Source organism: Desmodus rotundus, chromosome 4, assembly GCF_022682495.2.
Source record: "Desmodus rotundus isolate HL8 chromosome 4, HLdesRot8A.1, whole genome shotgun sequence".
Taxonomy (NCBI): domain Eukaryota; kingdom Metazoa; phylum Chordata; class Mammalia; order Chiroptera; family Phyllostomidae; genus Desmodus; species Desmodus rotundus.
This window is the reverse complement of record NC_071390.1, coordinates 34,345,396-34,361,504: the sequence shown is the minus strand read 5'-3', so window position 1 is coordinate 34,361,504 and position 16,109 is coordinate 34,345,396. Positions and strand designations below refer to the sequence as shown.

General features: G+C 40.4%; 1 protein-coding gene across 1 annotated transcript; it reads left to right on the top strand.

The window, feature by feature from the left end:
- The first annotated feature begins 1,323 nt into the window (after positions 1-1,323).
- MBL2 (mannose binding lectin 2) lies at positions 1,324-7,269 on the top strand. The gene is made up of 6 exons (XM_045197770.3): positions 1,324-1,442; positions 3,286-3,378; positions 3,996-4,188; positions 4,577-4,693; positions 5,969-6,037; positions 6,805-7,269. The coding sequence occupies exons 3-6, from the start codon at positions 4,005-4,007 to the stop codon at positions 7,179-7,181; spliced, it is 747 nt and encodes a 248-aa protein (XP_045053705.2). The 5' UTR covers positions 1,324-1,442; positions 3,286-3,378; positions 3,996-4,004; the 3' UTR covers positions 7,182-7,269.
- The last annotated feature ends 8,840 nt before the right edge of the window (positions 7,270-16,109 follow it).

Sequence of the window (16,109 nt, the reverse complement as noted above, 5' to 3'; positions counted from 1 at the left end):
TATCGTCAATCTGCTCATGCCTCACGTCTCAGCACCTGGACCTCACACTGTACACCCCGTCGGGCTGAACAGTATTGTCACTGGGACCTGGCCTCCTTTGTCTCCCTTTTAAGCCAGCGCACAAACTATTCACAGTGTGAAACTTGGACAAAGCTCTGAAGGAAGAAAGAATAGTCTTTGGAACCTCTGCAACTTCCTTGAGAGTCCTTTTGGAAAAATGTCTAAAAATTTTAATTTCACACATAAGTGGAAAAAACAGTAAAGAAAGTTCTCATGTATCCTTCATCCATCATCCACCAATGATAGAATCGGAGATACCACAAAACAAGAATCAAAACCAGGAAATTGACCCTGGAACAATACAACAATAAGATACAGATCTTATTTGGATCTAACCACTGTTTTCCTGTATTCCTTTTTTTTTTCTTGGTGTGTAGTTTCAGGAATTTTTTTTCACAAACGTGGGTTTGTGTAATGACCACAGTTAAGACACAGAACTATGCCACACCCCAATGAAGCTAGTCCATGCTATGTTTAGGGTTACATCCTCCCGTAGCCCTTATTCCCACCACCTAGCTGTTCTCTATTGTTGTAATTTTGTCATTTCAAGAATGCTATATAAAAAAAACATACAACTTGTAAATTTTTGAGGTTATATTTGTTTTACTCAACCTAATGCCTCTGAGATTCATTCAAGCTATTTTATGAATCAATAGTCTGTTTTTTTTTCTGTGAGTTTTCTACAAATTATATATCCATTCACTTGTTGAAAGACAATTGGGTTATTATTGGCTCTTAAAAATGAAGCTTCCAAAATGTGGTATTTAAATATAATGGAATACTCTTCAGTCTTAGAAAGGAAGACAATTCTTATATATGCTGCAACATGGATGAACTCCAAAGACATTATACTAAAGGGAAATAAGCCAGGCACAAAAAGACAAGTAAGTGATTCCACTACCATAAGGTACCCAGAGTAGTCAACTTCACAGAGACAAAAAATAGAACAGTAGTAACCAGGGACTGAGGGGTGGGGTAGGGATTGGAAATTACTGTTCAGTGAGTACAGAGTTTCAGTTAGGGCTGATGAAGATTCTGGACATGACTGGTAGTAATGGCTGCACAACAATGTAAATGTACTTAATGATGCTGAATTGTACATCTAATGCTGGCCAAGAAAAAGGTAAATATTATGTATATTTTGCCACAATAAAAAATGGGTGGCAATTTGAAGGATGATTTGTGCTGTATTAAAGCACATGGCTGCTGAGCACTGTGCCAACAAGAGTTGTTTATTAATCTGAGGTTGAAGGCCATGCCAGCCTATCTCAGTCGACAAGCCTGACTGTGCCCTGAAGTTGCGAAGTCTAGCCTCCTTCCCCACCCTGAGGCATCTGCTAGAGCCCCTGGCTGGAGGCCCAGCTCATTGTCTTCACATCCCTGTAAGTTCTTGCTGGTGAATGGTTCTAGGGTCCTGGATTTGTCTAGGAACTTGACCTGCCCTTGGAGGCCTAGAGGAGGCTTTCTGAAAGGTGGCAGTGGGGAGATGGCTGAGAGAAGCTCTGCAGAGGTGTCTCTTGCTCTGCTCACGCTAGGGCACCTGTGACTTTCCTGGGTTTACCTGACCATTTGCAAAGGAGACCACCTCCATTTTCAAAGAAGCCATAAAGAATTAGAAAGATAGCCACAGAACTGAGAATTCCTGAGAAATGCCAGTTTTGAAAGAGAACTTTGAAGGACACACGAAATGCTAAGACTGAGAAATGGGAACAGGAGTTAACAAAGGTGGTAATCACCAGTATTTTTCTTTTTTATAAAGTATTTTTTATTGATTATGCTATTACGGTTTTCCCAATTTTTCCCCCTTTATTCTCCCTCCAGCCTGCACCCCCAACCCTCCAGCGTTCCCCCACCCTTAGTTCATGTCCATGGGTTGTACATATAAGTTCTTTGAGTCCTCTGTTTCCTATACCATTTTTTATCTCTTCCCATCTATTTTATGCTACTAATTATGCTGCTTCTTCCCTGTACTTTTTCCCCCCTATTCCTCCCTTCCCCCTCCCCACTGAAATTTCTCCATGTGATGTCCATTTCTCTGATTCTGTTCCTGTTCTAGTTGTTTGCTTAGTTTTTGTTTTCATTATTTGTCTTTTCTTTTAGGTTCATTTGTTGATAGTTGTGAGTTTGTTGTCATTTTATTGTTCATATTTTTAATCTTATTTTTCTTAGATAAGTCCCTTTAACATTTCATACAATAAAGGCTTGCTGATGATGAACCCCTTTAACTTGACCTTATCTGAGAAGTACTTTATCTCCCCTTCCATTCTAAATGAAAGCTTTGCTGGATACAGTAATCTTGGATGTAGGTCCTTAACTTTCATGACTTTGAATACTTCTTTCCAGTCCCTTCTTGCCTGTAAGGTCTCTTTTGAATAATCAGCTGACATTCTTATGGGAACTCCTTTGTAGGTAACTGTCTCCTTTTCTCTTGCTGATTGTAAGATTCTCTCCTTGTCTTTAATCTTGACTAATGTAATTATGATGTGCCTTGGTGTGTTCCTCTTTGGGTCCAACTTCTTTGGGACTCTCTGGGCTTCCTGGACTTCCTGGAAGTCTATTTCCTTCACCAGATTGGGGAAGTTTTCCTTCATTATTTGTACAAATAAGTTTTCAATTTCTTACTGCTGTTCTTCTCCTTCTGGCACCCCTACAATTCAGGTATTGGAATGTTTCAGGTTGTCCCAGAGGTTCATAACTCTCTTCACTTTTTTGAATTCTTGTTTCTCCATTGCATTCCAGTTGGATGTTTATTTTTCCCTTTTGTTCCAAATTGTTGCTTTGAGTCCTGGTTACCTTCCTGTTACTGTTGGTTCTCTGAATATTTTGATTTATTTCATTTTGGATATCTTTCTTTTTTTTTTTTTTCATTTTTGGACCAAGCTCCATCAGTTCTGTGAGCATTTTGATTACCAGGGCTTTAAATTCTCCAAGAGGTTGGCCATCTCCTCATCACTTAGCTCTCTTTCTGAAGTTTTGCTCTCTTCTTTCATTTGGGCCATACTTCTTTGTCTTGGCACACTGGTCTGGTTGTTCTGGTCGATTTTTTCTTTAATACCTTAGTTGTTGGAGTTCCATGCAGTTTGATTTTCTGGTGCTTCTGATTATTTATTGATTTTAGATTGGTTGTTATCCTCCTTTTGGTTGTGTGAGGAAGCGAAGGGTTTCTACATATGCCTCCATCCTGGCCGGAACCCCACTCTAATCACCAGTGTTTTTGACTCACAGAACACAGGAAATTTCTGCCAGGAACTGGAGAGGGAACTGGCACCCTACCAGGGACAAGGTAGTGAGAAATTTCTAGAGAAAGTGCGACCCTTGGTAAGTCTCTCTTGCAGTGGGAAATAAAACCTCCAGAGGAAGCAAACCCACGTTGATTCTGGGCTGGGTTACTGACTAGTTGTGACTCTTCCTCTCCTGGATCACCAGCCCACAGCTTAGTGCCTGCCATTGAGTCAATGCTGGTTAACTGGCCCTGAAAGACAATCTCCTGCCCAGATGTGAGGATAGGATGCCGGTGGGAGATGGGCCCAAAAGGAAGAGGTGGGGATGAGGGAGCTCCTACAGATTCCTGGGTCTCCATTCACTTCCACCCCCTAAGCCAACAGGCATGAGTGTGCTGGTGATGTAGGCCCATTTGCTTTCATAAATGACATGGGAAGCATGATCACAGCCTTCTAGTGGTAATTCCAGGAGCCTGGGGCTTCCCTAGAGACCTCACTGCATATCGTGCCTACCTGTGTTAAAGTACTAATTGCACTATATCAAAAGGAAGATTTAGTTTCCAAAATCCCCAGTCTGGTGGCAGGAATGGGAGGGTCATCCATCTCTACATCGCCTCTGCACAGTACAGGTTAGAGGACAGGAGATGTTTTGTGAACACATGTTGATTAACTTAGCAAAATGAGATCATTTTCCTTGATTTTCCACACACCGAGGTGAGGACCATGTCTCTGTTTCCATCGCTCTCTCTCCTTCTCCTGAGTGTGGTGACAGCATCTTGCTCAGAAACAGAACCCTTTGAGAGCCCCCAGAAGACCTGTCCTGTGAATACCTGTGGTTGTCCAGGCATCAGTGGCTTCCCAGGCAAAGATGGGCGTGATGGTGCCAAGGGAGAAAAGGGAGAACCAGGTATAGCTGTTTTATCTCTGTGACTCTCGACTTTCCAGACAAACTGCCTGGAGATGAAAGAGCACTATCCTAATTATATAGGTTGCATTTCTCTAAAGTACACATTATAATTCCAAACAAATACAACACTGACTCTCTGGCATCCCAAGTCTTCCTCACAGGAGTAGGTGACAGGTGGTTGTCCTGGCTGCTCAGGGAGTTGGCTTCATGGCAGGCCATCCCAAGGGATGTGGGAGATTTTCTTCTCTGGGTCAGTGAAAGTACTGACTCAGAAAGTTGGCCCTAAATTAATGTCTCTTTTCTCCTGGGAAGGGATTGAACATTGAACTCTTGGAGAAATAAAGTAAAAACATGGATACTAACGGACAGTTCATTCATCTTCCAATAGGCCAAGGGCTCAAAGGTGTGCAGGGTCCTCCTGGAAAGTTGGGGCCTTCAGGAAACCCAGGACCCCCTGGGTTACCAGGAAGAGTGGGACAAAAAGGAGACCCTGGGGAATGTCTAGGTAAGAAGCTAACCTCAACTACTACATTGAGGGCATCCAGTGTCCTGTGACTTTTAGTACCAGGTGGGAGATGCCCTTACTCCTGCTGCTTCACAGAAAGATGCCCGACTCTGCTTCTTGACCCAGCACCCTCAGCCCTGTCTAGGGGATTCCTACCAGTTTCTGAGTACAGACTTGCAGACTCTTCAGGGGCACTCCTTTACCAGGCACCCTCTGAAAGAGCTGGGCCCTGGCTTGCCTTTAGTTGACACAATGCGAGGCTCTGGTCGAAAGGGAAAAAATAGACCATATATGTGCTGGGTGTATTATGTCTGTTTTCACAACAGCAGTATGTACATGGTATGTCAGTTATCCTTCACTTCATGAGGGGAAAAAAAAGCCATCTATTTAAATCACAATTCTGTGAATCTGCCAAGTGATTTCTCTGCTGACCTCAGCTGGACCCACTCTTGTGTCTGTGGTCTGCTGATGACCAATGGTCTCACGTCTGGCTGTGGGTTACTTGTTGGCCGGAATGAAGAGGGTAATTGACCCACAGGCCTCTCATCTTCCACCAGGCTAGCCCAGCTTGTTCGCACAGAATTCATTACAAGATTCCCCACGTGCATTATCGCTTCTGTCACATTCTATTGGTAAAGCAAGTCACAAGGCCAGCCCAGGTACGGGGAGTGGGGAAATAGACTCCCTTTCTTAACGAGAAAAGCTGCCCATGTTGAGGCCACATTTGCCATCTATTATACACGGCCTGCCTCCGGCCCTCCTCCTTGAATAATGTACAGCTCACAAATATCTTGGATTACTGATTAATAGGAGAAACTGGGAAAAACAAACAAAGAACAACAACAAAAACAAAACCTCCCTAAAGACAAAACCTAGCAACCTTTTTAGTCAATATTCACCAGCACAAAATAATTCCTCAAGAGATTTCTTTTTTATTCATGACACAGCTGTTTACTTGAAAAACAATTAGTGAGTAGCCTAGTGTATGGAGTGCTATCACGGCTAGGTCATCGGGGAGCACATATGTGTCCATGTGTGTGTGTGTGTGTGTGTGAGAAGTGCCTTTAAGTACATTTAACAGATGATGAGAGATGTTTTGGGCAGGATGGAAATAGAGATACTTCTCCTTCTTTTCTTCTTAATACTTTTTATTTCCCTCCAAAGAACAAATACCAATGTATAAGATTTTTTTTTTGTAATTTTGAAAAAAGCACCCTACCCACTTGTACTTGTGAAATCCCTCACCAATGTTCTTTCACTGCTTTAATTTTCCAGGTTGTCCTAACGAGGAGGCTGCTTCAGACAGAGAAGCTCGGTGGTCGGAACTGAACCGTATCAAAAAGCGTAAGCCCTCTCTCTTAATGTTTCAGGCAGCTTGCGGTTTAGGAAGGTGGAAGGTAACAAATATTTATTAAAAACATATAATTTCCTAGTACCTGCATAGGTGTTCCTCATATTCTGATCTCATAAATTCATGCCGACCTTTCAGTAGAAATAGAAGCTGAGAGAAATTAAACGACTTGCTGAATTGCACAGAGCTAGCAAGTGGCAGGAGAAGTTAATACATCGAAGTTCGTCTGACGCCAGAGCCCACGATCCTGTACTGCTGAGGCTCAGTGTATGTATGTGTCCCTGTAAACGGGACCTGTGCCTCTTCCTCTGTTACACTGCTGCTGAGACCGGACGGTGGGGCCTCTCCTGCTCCTTCTGTGCCCTCTTGGCCTGAGGCAAATATTCTCTGACATTTTTCTTTATTCTCAGAGTTACCAATTACATATGTTCTAGAACTCTTATCCAAAAAACAAAGCCCTTTGCTCCAGTCTGCCCTCAGGTTAGGTTTGCCAGATTTAACACATAAAAGAACAGGGCACCTCGTTAAATTTGAATTTCAGGTAAAGAACAACTAATTTTTCTTTTTTTAGTATAAGTACATCCCCAGAATTGCCTGGGAGATACTCCTAATAAAAACTTTCATTGTTTACCTGAAATTCAAGTTTAACTGGACATGCTGTATTCATGTGGCAGTTCTCCTCTAGAAGCCTTTAGTCAGACAGACACCTTGGGCTGGGCTTACAGACAAGCCTGCGTCACCCACATTTTTCCACCTTCAGTGCTGATCTTCCTTCTGGGCAAACAAGTTGGAAAAAAAATTTTCTTCACCAATGGTGTAAAGATGACCTTTGAAGAAGTGAAAGCTCTGTGCACCCAGTTCCAGGGCTTGGTGGCCACCCCCACGAATGCTGAAGAGAACCAGGCCATCCTGGATGTCGCCAAAGGAGAGGCCTTCCTGGGCATCACAGACCTGGAGACCGAAGGTCATTTTGTGGATCTGACAGGACAGAGTGTGACCTACCAAAACTGGAATGACGGTGAGCCCAACGATGCTGCCTCTGGGGAAGACTGCGTGATGAATCTGACGTCCAACGGCAAGTGGAATGACATCGCCTGTTCAGCCTCCCTTTTGGCAGTTTGTGAGGTCTCCATCTAAGGAAGCACGACCCTCAGGCCCTCCTGTCCTCAACCTCATCTCAGGCCCACATTTGCTTTAACAATAAATCTATGCCAATTTTGCCATACCCAGCCTTGTTTTCCTCTTTGTGGGGAATCACAGAAAGTGAGAAGAATGGGCTGAAGGGTGGGATGTGCAGGTGAGAGGTGAGAAGGAAGTGGCAGGGGTGCAGTGGGAGTTTCTCATTCAGACCCAGTTGCTAATAATACTCACTAACAACCACAACAAATCATAACAGTGGTGGTAAGTAGTAGCAGCAATAGAAGTACTGATAACATATTTTTAATGTTTCTTAGGACTCAGACCCTACATCATGCATCTTATACTAATAATCTGTATTATTCATATAATCTATGCAATATTAGTATAATTTATATAATATGATTTTTAATTAGGCTACGCACTTTTGTTCAGTGGTGTTAGCTTGCTAAGGAATTGTATGAAAAGAAAATGGATTTATTTTTCCACTTATCATAAACCCCAGTGTCCTGTTGCGCCCTCCTTTCTCTCTGGGTAGAGAGCTCTACCAATTGCACCCCCAGCCTAACTCCACGGCTTTGTGGCTGGTCTCAGGTAGAAGAGGATCTATCTTGTTGCTTTCTTTCTGAAATGTGTCTTACTTCCTTTTAAATGAGCTAGTAAACTAGGTAAAGAATGTAAATCTCAAGTGAACTAATAAACAAATTCCTCTAAGTACCTTCCAGGTCCAGACGCAGGGCATTTCTAGCATCCTGGAAGTCCCTCCAGAACTCTCCTGGTAGATATTCACGAGGTAGAATCTCTTCTGGCCTCTGTCACCATACATTAATTCTGTCGACTTACAAACTTCACATAGATGGAATCATACATACATACATACATACATACATACTGTATTATGTTTTGGTTTTTTATTCGAAGGTAAGTCTGTGAAATTCATTCATGTTGTTACATTATAGCGATAGGCTTCGCATTTTCGTTGCCATGTAGGGTTCCACTATATGAATCTACCTCAGTTCTATTTTTTTTTAATTTTTATTGTTATTCAATTACAGTTGTATGCCTTTTCTCCCCATCCCTCCACCCCACCCCAGCTGAACCCACCTCCCTCCCCTACCTCCACCCTCCCCCTTGGTTTTGTCCATGTGTCCTTTATAGTAGTTCCTGTAATCCCCTCTCCCCACTGTCCCCGCCCCCCCCCCCCCCCCCCCCCCCCCGCACTGGCTATTGTTAGATTGTTCTTAACTTCAATGTCTCTGGTTATATTTTGTTTGCTTTTTTCTTTTGTTGATTATGTTCCAGTTAAAGGTGAGATCCTCAGTTCTATTTTTAATGAACTCTTGGTCTGCTTCCAATTTTTGACCATTAAGGAAAAACTCATGAAAATTTCTGTGCTTGTCTTCTGGTGCACATAGGTGCTAATTTCTCCCAGTTATCTACCCAGGAGTAGAGTCGGTGGGTTGCAGGGTAAGCATGTGTTCAGCTTTAGTGGAAGCTGCCGGAGTTCCGAAGTGACCAGATGGGTTTACACTCCCACCAGCCATGTGTGTCAGTGGTAGTTGCTCTGACTACTTGTGAAGAGTTGGTATTTTTAGTTCTTTTAATGTTGGCCACCCCTGTGGGTATAAAGTGATATTTCATGGTGGCTTTACGCTCTGTTTCCATGAGGGGTAATATGTTGAAGACTTTCTGATCAGCTTTTGGCTACTTGGATATCTTCTTTTGTCAAGTCTTTTTGTAATTTGATTAAATTAAGTAGCCAGTATCTTTCTTTTTTTAGAGATTTTTAAAAAAGATTTTATTCATTTTTAGAGAGGGGGAGGGAGGAAGAGAGAGGGAAACATCAATGTGTGGTTGCCTCTAGTACACCCCCTACTGGGGACCTGGCCCACAACACAGGCATGTACCCTGACTGGGAATCGAACCAGTGACCCTTTGATTCACAGGCTGGTGCTCAATCCACTGAGCCACACTAGCCAGGGCAGTCAGTATCTTTCTTATTGATTTGTAAGAGTTATTTTTACATTTTGAATATAAGTCCTTTTGGTTTATTTGTTTCACAAACCGTTTTCAAGTTTATGATTTGCTCCCAGTATTGACTTTTGATGAACAGCATTCTTAATTTTATCAAACTCCAAAGTATTAATATATTCCTTCAAATTTAGTACTTTTTATATCCTGTTTAAAAAATCTTTGCCTGGTGCAAAAATCATAAAGATAATCTTATATTTTTAATAGCTTATTGCTAAATCTTCTATTTATCCCTTTTAGAAATCTATGTGATACAGTAATACTATTGTTGGAAAGACAATTCTTCTTCCACACCCATTGAATTAGAATAATACCTTTTTATAAATCGTGTATGTGTGCATCTATTTCTGGGCTTTCTATACTATTCTACTTGTTTAGCTGTTGATGCATATGCCAAATACTACATTATCTCAGTTACTGTGCTATTAAAATAGGAACCTATGTGTGGCAGTGTATGTCTTCCAGCTTTGTTCTTCTTCAAGATTGCTTTGGATTTCCTTAATTATTTGCATTTCCATATAAATTTTAGAACAAACTTTTCAATTCCCACAAAAACCTGATCAGTTTCTATTAGGACTGCATTGATTCTTTTCATCAATTTATACAGAATTGACAACTAACTTAAGTCTCCAGTCATTAATCACAATATAATTCTTCTCTTAACTAGGATTTCTTTAATTTCTTTTGTGTTTGAAGTTTGTAATTGGAGGTCTTACATATCTTGTTTTGGTGGTTTTAAAAATAAGATGATTTTAATAATTTTTAATTTTTACTGTTTGCAATTATTTCTACAGAAATACAATTAATTTTTGTATATGATATTATTGTCAGTAACCTCAATACATTCATTTTTTAATTCTTAAAATTTGTAAATTCTCCTGGATGATCTATATACACAGTAATGTAATCTGAAGTTGGAGAGTTACTTTTTCCTTCCCAATTGTTACATCTTTTTTTTTCTTGTTTTACTACGCTGGTTATCAGCCTTAATGCAGTATTGAAGAGAACTAGTGAGCATCCTTACCTGGCTCATTAAGATGACTTTATTTTATTTAAGTTAAGACAATCTTCATTTTATTAAAAGTTTCAAATTCATATTTAACTCAACTGTCTTCTCTTCCTACCTACCCCTTCGGGCTGCAGGGGCTTTTACGTGAGTGTAGAGTCTTACTTCCTATCACCCCATGCATGCTTCCTTGAATAGAGTTTTTAGGTGTTGGGCTGAAAGGAGGGATGATGATTCTTAAAATGAATAGTTGTGCTGGCTACCTGTTCTTTCTCTGTTTTTACCACCACTGACCTTGCTCCTTGTCAGTAGATCCCCTGTGGATGGATGGAATCTCGATCTAACTCACTGATGATGAGATCAATCCCAAATCCCCTTTGCATAGCTGTCCCCTGTGAGAAAGTCCCATACCTGAAAGCCACTCTATTTAGTCTTCAGTGACACTTAACCATGCCCCAAAATAATCCCAACACTCAAAGGATTAATATTGGTTGACCTTGAGAAAATCCAAGTACCCCCCAAAAGTGGCTCCTGGAAATGTGCTCAATTATTTAAGTTCTGGCAGCATAGAATCTCCTCAGTGGAAGATTTTAAAGTAGACAGAAAATACTTGGAGAAATCTGAGCTGATGGGCTTTGTTGAAAGAAAGTCAGATACCCTGGCTAGTGTGGCTCAGTGGATTGATTGAGCACGGGCCTGAAAACTAAAGGGTTGTCAGTTCAATTCCCAGTCAGCACATATGCCTGGGTTGCAGGCCAGGTCCCCAGTAGGAGGCACGTGAGAAGAAACCACACATTAAATGTTTCTCTCCCTTTCTTTCTTCCACCCTTCCCCTCTATCTAAAAATAAATAAATAAGATCTTTACAAAAAAGATTGTTAGATCATTAGATTGTTAGATTGCTCTTAACTTCAATGTCTCTGGCTATATTTTGTTTGCCTTTTTCTTTTGTTGATTAGGTTCAAGTTAAAGGTGAAATCATATGGTATTTGACAATAACCAGAGGGGAGTGGGGAGGGGATAGTGGGGAGAGGGGTTTTCAGGAACTACTAAAAAGGACACATCGACAAAGCCAAGGAGGAGGGTGGAGGCAGGGGAGGGAGGTGGGTTTGGTTGGGGTGGGGTGGAGGGGTGGGGAGAAAATGCAGACAACTGTAATTGAACAACAATAAAAAAATGTTTAATTAAAATAAATAAACAAATAAAAGTGTTCTTAAAAGAAAAAAAACGATAAAAAAAGAAAAAATAAATAAAATAAGCCACTAAGTCCCAAAGCAAATCAGACCACTTCCTAATTTAGGAGTCAAATAATTGATAGAAACAATAAACACTGTAAACTTTTAGTCACTCAGTTCCTAGGTGCGATAATGATGGGTTGCTAAGGACACTTCTGCTATTGTGCTAAACTTCCAGAGAGCAGCAGAGCAGCCATAGAGAATGGAAAGACAATGAAATGACGTGTTTCAGAATATGAGTTCTCCAGTCAGGCCTGTCCAAACTGGATTCACAGTTCTATCATTTACTGGCAACGTGACATTGAATCAGTTACTTAACTTCTCTGTGTCAAGCCATTTATTTGCAACTGGGAGAAAATAATGATCCCTATTACATAAGAATTATTGAAAAAATTAAATAAATACCTTTAAAGTGTTTAGTAGTGTGCCAGATGCTACAGGTTAAGTCTTAATCTACTCAGTCTTATTTCTAGGTATATTTTTAAATGAGATTATATGGTTAGTTATATGACAAGTAACATTTATTGATTTTTGAAAATTAAATCTACCTTGCTGTCATGGAATAAAGCACACTTGGTCACATTTTGTCCTTTGTATGTACTGCAGGAGTTGGCTTGCAGATAGTTGAGAAAATTTGCAACTATGTTTATGACACATATTTACTATTTTTTTCCCCAAAATACCTTGCTGTAGGTTTTGGTGCCAGTGCTATGGTAGCCTCTTAAAATTAGCCAGAGTTTTCAGGTTTCCTATTCTCTGAAATAACTTGTGTAAGGTTACGCCTTAATGTTAGAGAACTTCACCAGTGAAGTCATCTTGGAATGAATGGTGTTTTCTTTCTGGAAAGGTTTTTAATTTCTGATTTTATTTCCTTAAGATCTAGATTTATTAATTTTTCCTGTGTCTTTCATGCAGTTTTCCTAAATTGTACTTTCTCAATAAATTCATCCATTTCATCTTACTTATTAAACATAGTGGCATAAAGTTAGGATTTATTTACGATTTTTCTTTTTCAGTTTTTTAATTTATTAATTATATCTTATTGATTATGCTATTACAGTTGTCTGAATCTTTTCCCTCTCCGCCCCCCTCCATCCAGCACTCCCGATTCCCTCAGGCCATCCCCACACCATTGTTCATGTCTATGGATCATGCATATAAATTCTTTGGCTACTCCATTTCCTACACTGTATTTTATATCCCCAGGGCTATTCTGTAACTACCTATCTGTACTTCTTAATCCCCTCACCACTTCACCCATTCCCCAACACCCAACTCCAATGTGGCTACCATCAAAATGCTCTCCATATCCATGATTCCATCTCTGTTCTTCCAGTTGCTTAGTTTGTTTTTTTAGATTCAGTTGTTGATAGATATGTATTTATTGCCATTTTATTATTCAGAATTTTGATGTTCTTTTTCTTATATAAGTCCTTTTAACATTTCAAATAACAATGGTTTGGTGATGATGAACTCCTTTAGTTTTTTCTTGTCTGAGAATCTCTTTATCTACCCTTTGATTCTAAATGATAGTTTTGCTGGTAGAGCAATCTTAGCTGTAGGTCCCTGCTTTTCATCTTTGTGAATATTTTGTTCCAGTCCCTTCTAGCCTGCAAAGTTCTTATGAGAAATCAGTTGATAGTGTTATGGAATCTCCCCTATAGTTAACTAACTGCTTGTTTCTTGCTTCTTTTAAGATTCTCTCTTTATCTTTAACCTTTGGGTTTTAATTATGAGGTGTCTTAAAGTGGGCTCCTTTGCATCTGTCTTGTTTGGGACTCTCCGTGCTGCCTGGACTTGCACATCTATTTCCTTCACCAAATTAGGGAAGTTTTCTTTCATTATATTTTCAAATAGATTTCCAATTTCTTGCTCTTTTTCTTCTCCTTCTGGTACCCCTATGGTGCAAATGTTTGAATGCTTGAAATTGTCCCAAAAGCTGCTTACACTACCCTTGTTTTATTAGATATTTTTCTTCTGGTTATTCTTATTGGTTGTTTTTTCCTTCCTTATGTTCTCAGTCATCGATTTGATTATCAGCTTCATCCACTCTACTGCTGTTTCCTTGTAAATTGTTCTTTATTTCAATTAGTGTCTCCTTCATGTCTGACTGGATCTTTTTTATGCTGTTGAGGTCTTCCCTAAGTTCCTTGAGCATCCTTATAACCATTGTTTTGAACTCTGCATCTGATAGATTGCTTATCTCCATTTTGTTTAGTTCTTTTTGTAGAGTTTTGATCTGTTCTTTCATTTGGGCCATGTTTCTTTGTCTCCTCATTTTGGCAGACTTCCTGTGTTTGTTTCTATGTATCAGGTACAGCTGCTATGATTCCCTGTCTTGGTATCATGACCTAATGTAGTAGGTGTTCTGTAGGATCCAGTGGCACGGCCTCCCCTATCACCCAAGCTGGATACTTGAGGTGTGCCCTTCATGTGGGCTGAGTATACCCTCCTCTTGCAGTTGAGCCTTGGTTGCTGTTGATAGGTCAATGGGAGAGAATTACCCAGATCAGTCAGCTGCAAGGACTGGCTGTGATCACTGACCACCAACCTTATCCCTCTGTGGAGGATCAGCTGTGCAGGGGAAGGATGGTCTGTAGCTCTCCACTGGATTGGCAGGATCTGAGGTTTCCCAGGTAGTGCAGGGCTAGGTTAGCCCCAACCGGTGTTCTTCCTGGGGCCCCCTGCCTGAGCTATAAAGTAATCTGAGATGGCTGCTACTTGCACTGGCTTGGAGATCCCTAGGTCAAGCCAAGCTATAAATCTAGGGTGGCCGCTGCTAACTCCAGGCCTGGGGCTGCTTAGCAAGAGGTATGGGGGCTAAGGGCTTACTGAGGCTGGCCACTGCTTGTTTGATAGGATTGAGGAAATTATGAAACGAGCCAAAACTAGCCATTCATATGGGAAAGTCATGGTTAACAGTTTGGGTGGGCCCATAAATTGGGTGGGACAGGGTCTCAGGGGATCTCCAGGGCAAGGCAAAGAGTGTTAGCCAGGTTGGTGGGGTCTCAGATATGGCACCTGCCTGTGGGCTCCGTGGCTCTGGTTGGGGAGGGCTCAGAAAAGGGACAAAGGCCTCTGTCTACCTTTCTGTCTGGGGGAAAGGTAGACAGAGGCCATTTCTGTCCCCCAAATTCCACCTTGATGCCAGACACATCATTTCCTCCCTTTATGAGACTGGTGCCTTTCAAGCTGCTACCCCGGTGCTAGAATTCAGAGGGAGTGAATCTGAATAAGTTTGCATCAGGGTTCTTTAAGAGGAATTGCTTGGGACTCTAGAAGTTTCTTCTACTGACTCAATCTCTGCTGTTTTTGGCAGCCAGAAGTATAGGGATTTATCTTCCTGGCACTGGAAACCTGGATCAAGGGGCCTATTTTTGGGCTGAGACTCCTCATTCCCAAGATATCCCTCCTGAATTTTTATACACCACATGTGGATGTGGGACCAGCCTGTTCCACATATAAGTCCCCCTAGCAGTCTGGATGGATGTGGTTTCTTTAATTCCGTAGTTGTCAGACTTCCATTCAACTAGATTTCTGATGGTCCTGCATGATGGTTGTTCTATATGTTAGCTCTAATTTTGATGTGGTTGTGCGAGGAGGCAAGCCATATTTACCTACCTCCTGTTCTTTTTCTAACCTCTTTTAACTGACATTTAGAGAACTGATTTTCTATCTTTTTTTTCTAATATATTCATTGAAAGTTATAAATGTACATTTAAAGACAGTTTTGGCTGAATTCCACAGGTTTTGATAACACTTAGCTTTTGTCACCATCATTCAATTTAAAATATTTTATAATTTTCAGTTTATTTATAGGTTTTTTTCTAAATGTGTTATTTAATTCCCCAATATTTGGTGATTTTAAAAATTACCTTCCAGTAAATAATTTACAGCTTCATTCTCCTGTGTCCAGAAACATACTTTGTATAAATTCATCCATTTGAAATATGTTAAGACTGACTTTAAAGCCTACCTTATGGTTGAGAATGGTAAATACATTTTGCGCAAATGAAGTAATGTGTCTTCTCTGCTTAAGAAGGGTATCATAGGTCAGGTTATCAAACTTGTCATATCCTCTATATTCTCACTAGTATTTTTCCTTTTTAAATTACTGAATGATGAATATTAAAATATTAAACTATGATTATAGATTTGTCTATTTCACATTTTATTTCTGTCAATTTTCGTTTTCTATGTTGAAGGTATATTACTAAGCATCTACAAATTTAGAATTATTATAACTTTGTTTTTAATCCTTTTTTTATGATGAGATACCTCTCTTTATTTCTAGTAATTGTCTTTCATTAAAGTGTCCCTTGCCAGATATTAATTCTTCAGCTTTATTTTTTAAATATATTTTATTGATTATGCTATTACAGTTGTCCCATTTCCCCCTCTTTGTTTCCCTCCACCCTGCACCACCCCTCCCACCCACATCCCCCTCCTTAGTTCATGTCTATGGGTCGTACATATAAGATATTTGGCTTCTCCATTTCCCATACTATTCTTACCCTCCCCCTGTCTATTCTGTACCCACCAGTTATGCTTCTTACTCACTGTACCTTTTATCCCCAGTTTTCTTTTGTTTAGCATTTGTATGCTCTGTGTTTTCCCACATTTAGATTTACCTATTTCTTTTCCTATATTCAGAGTG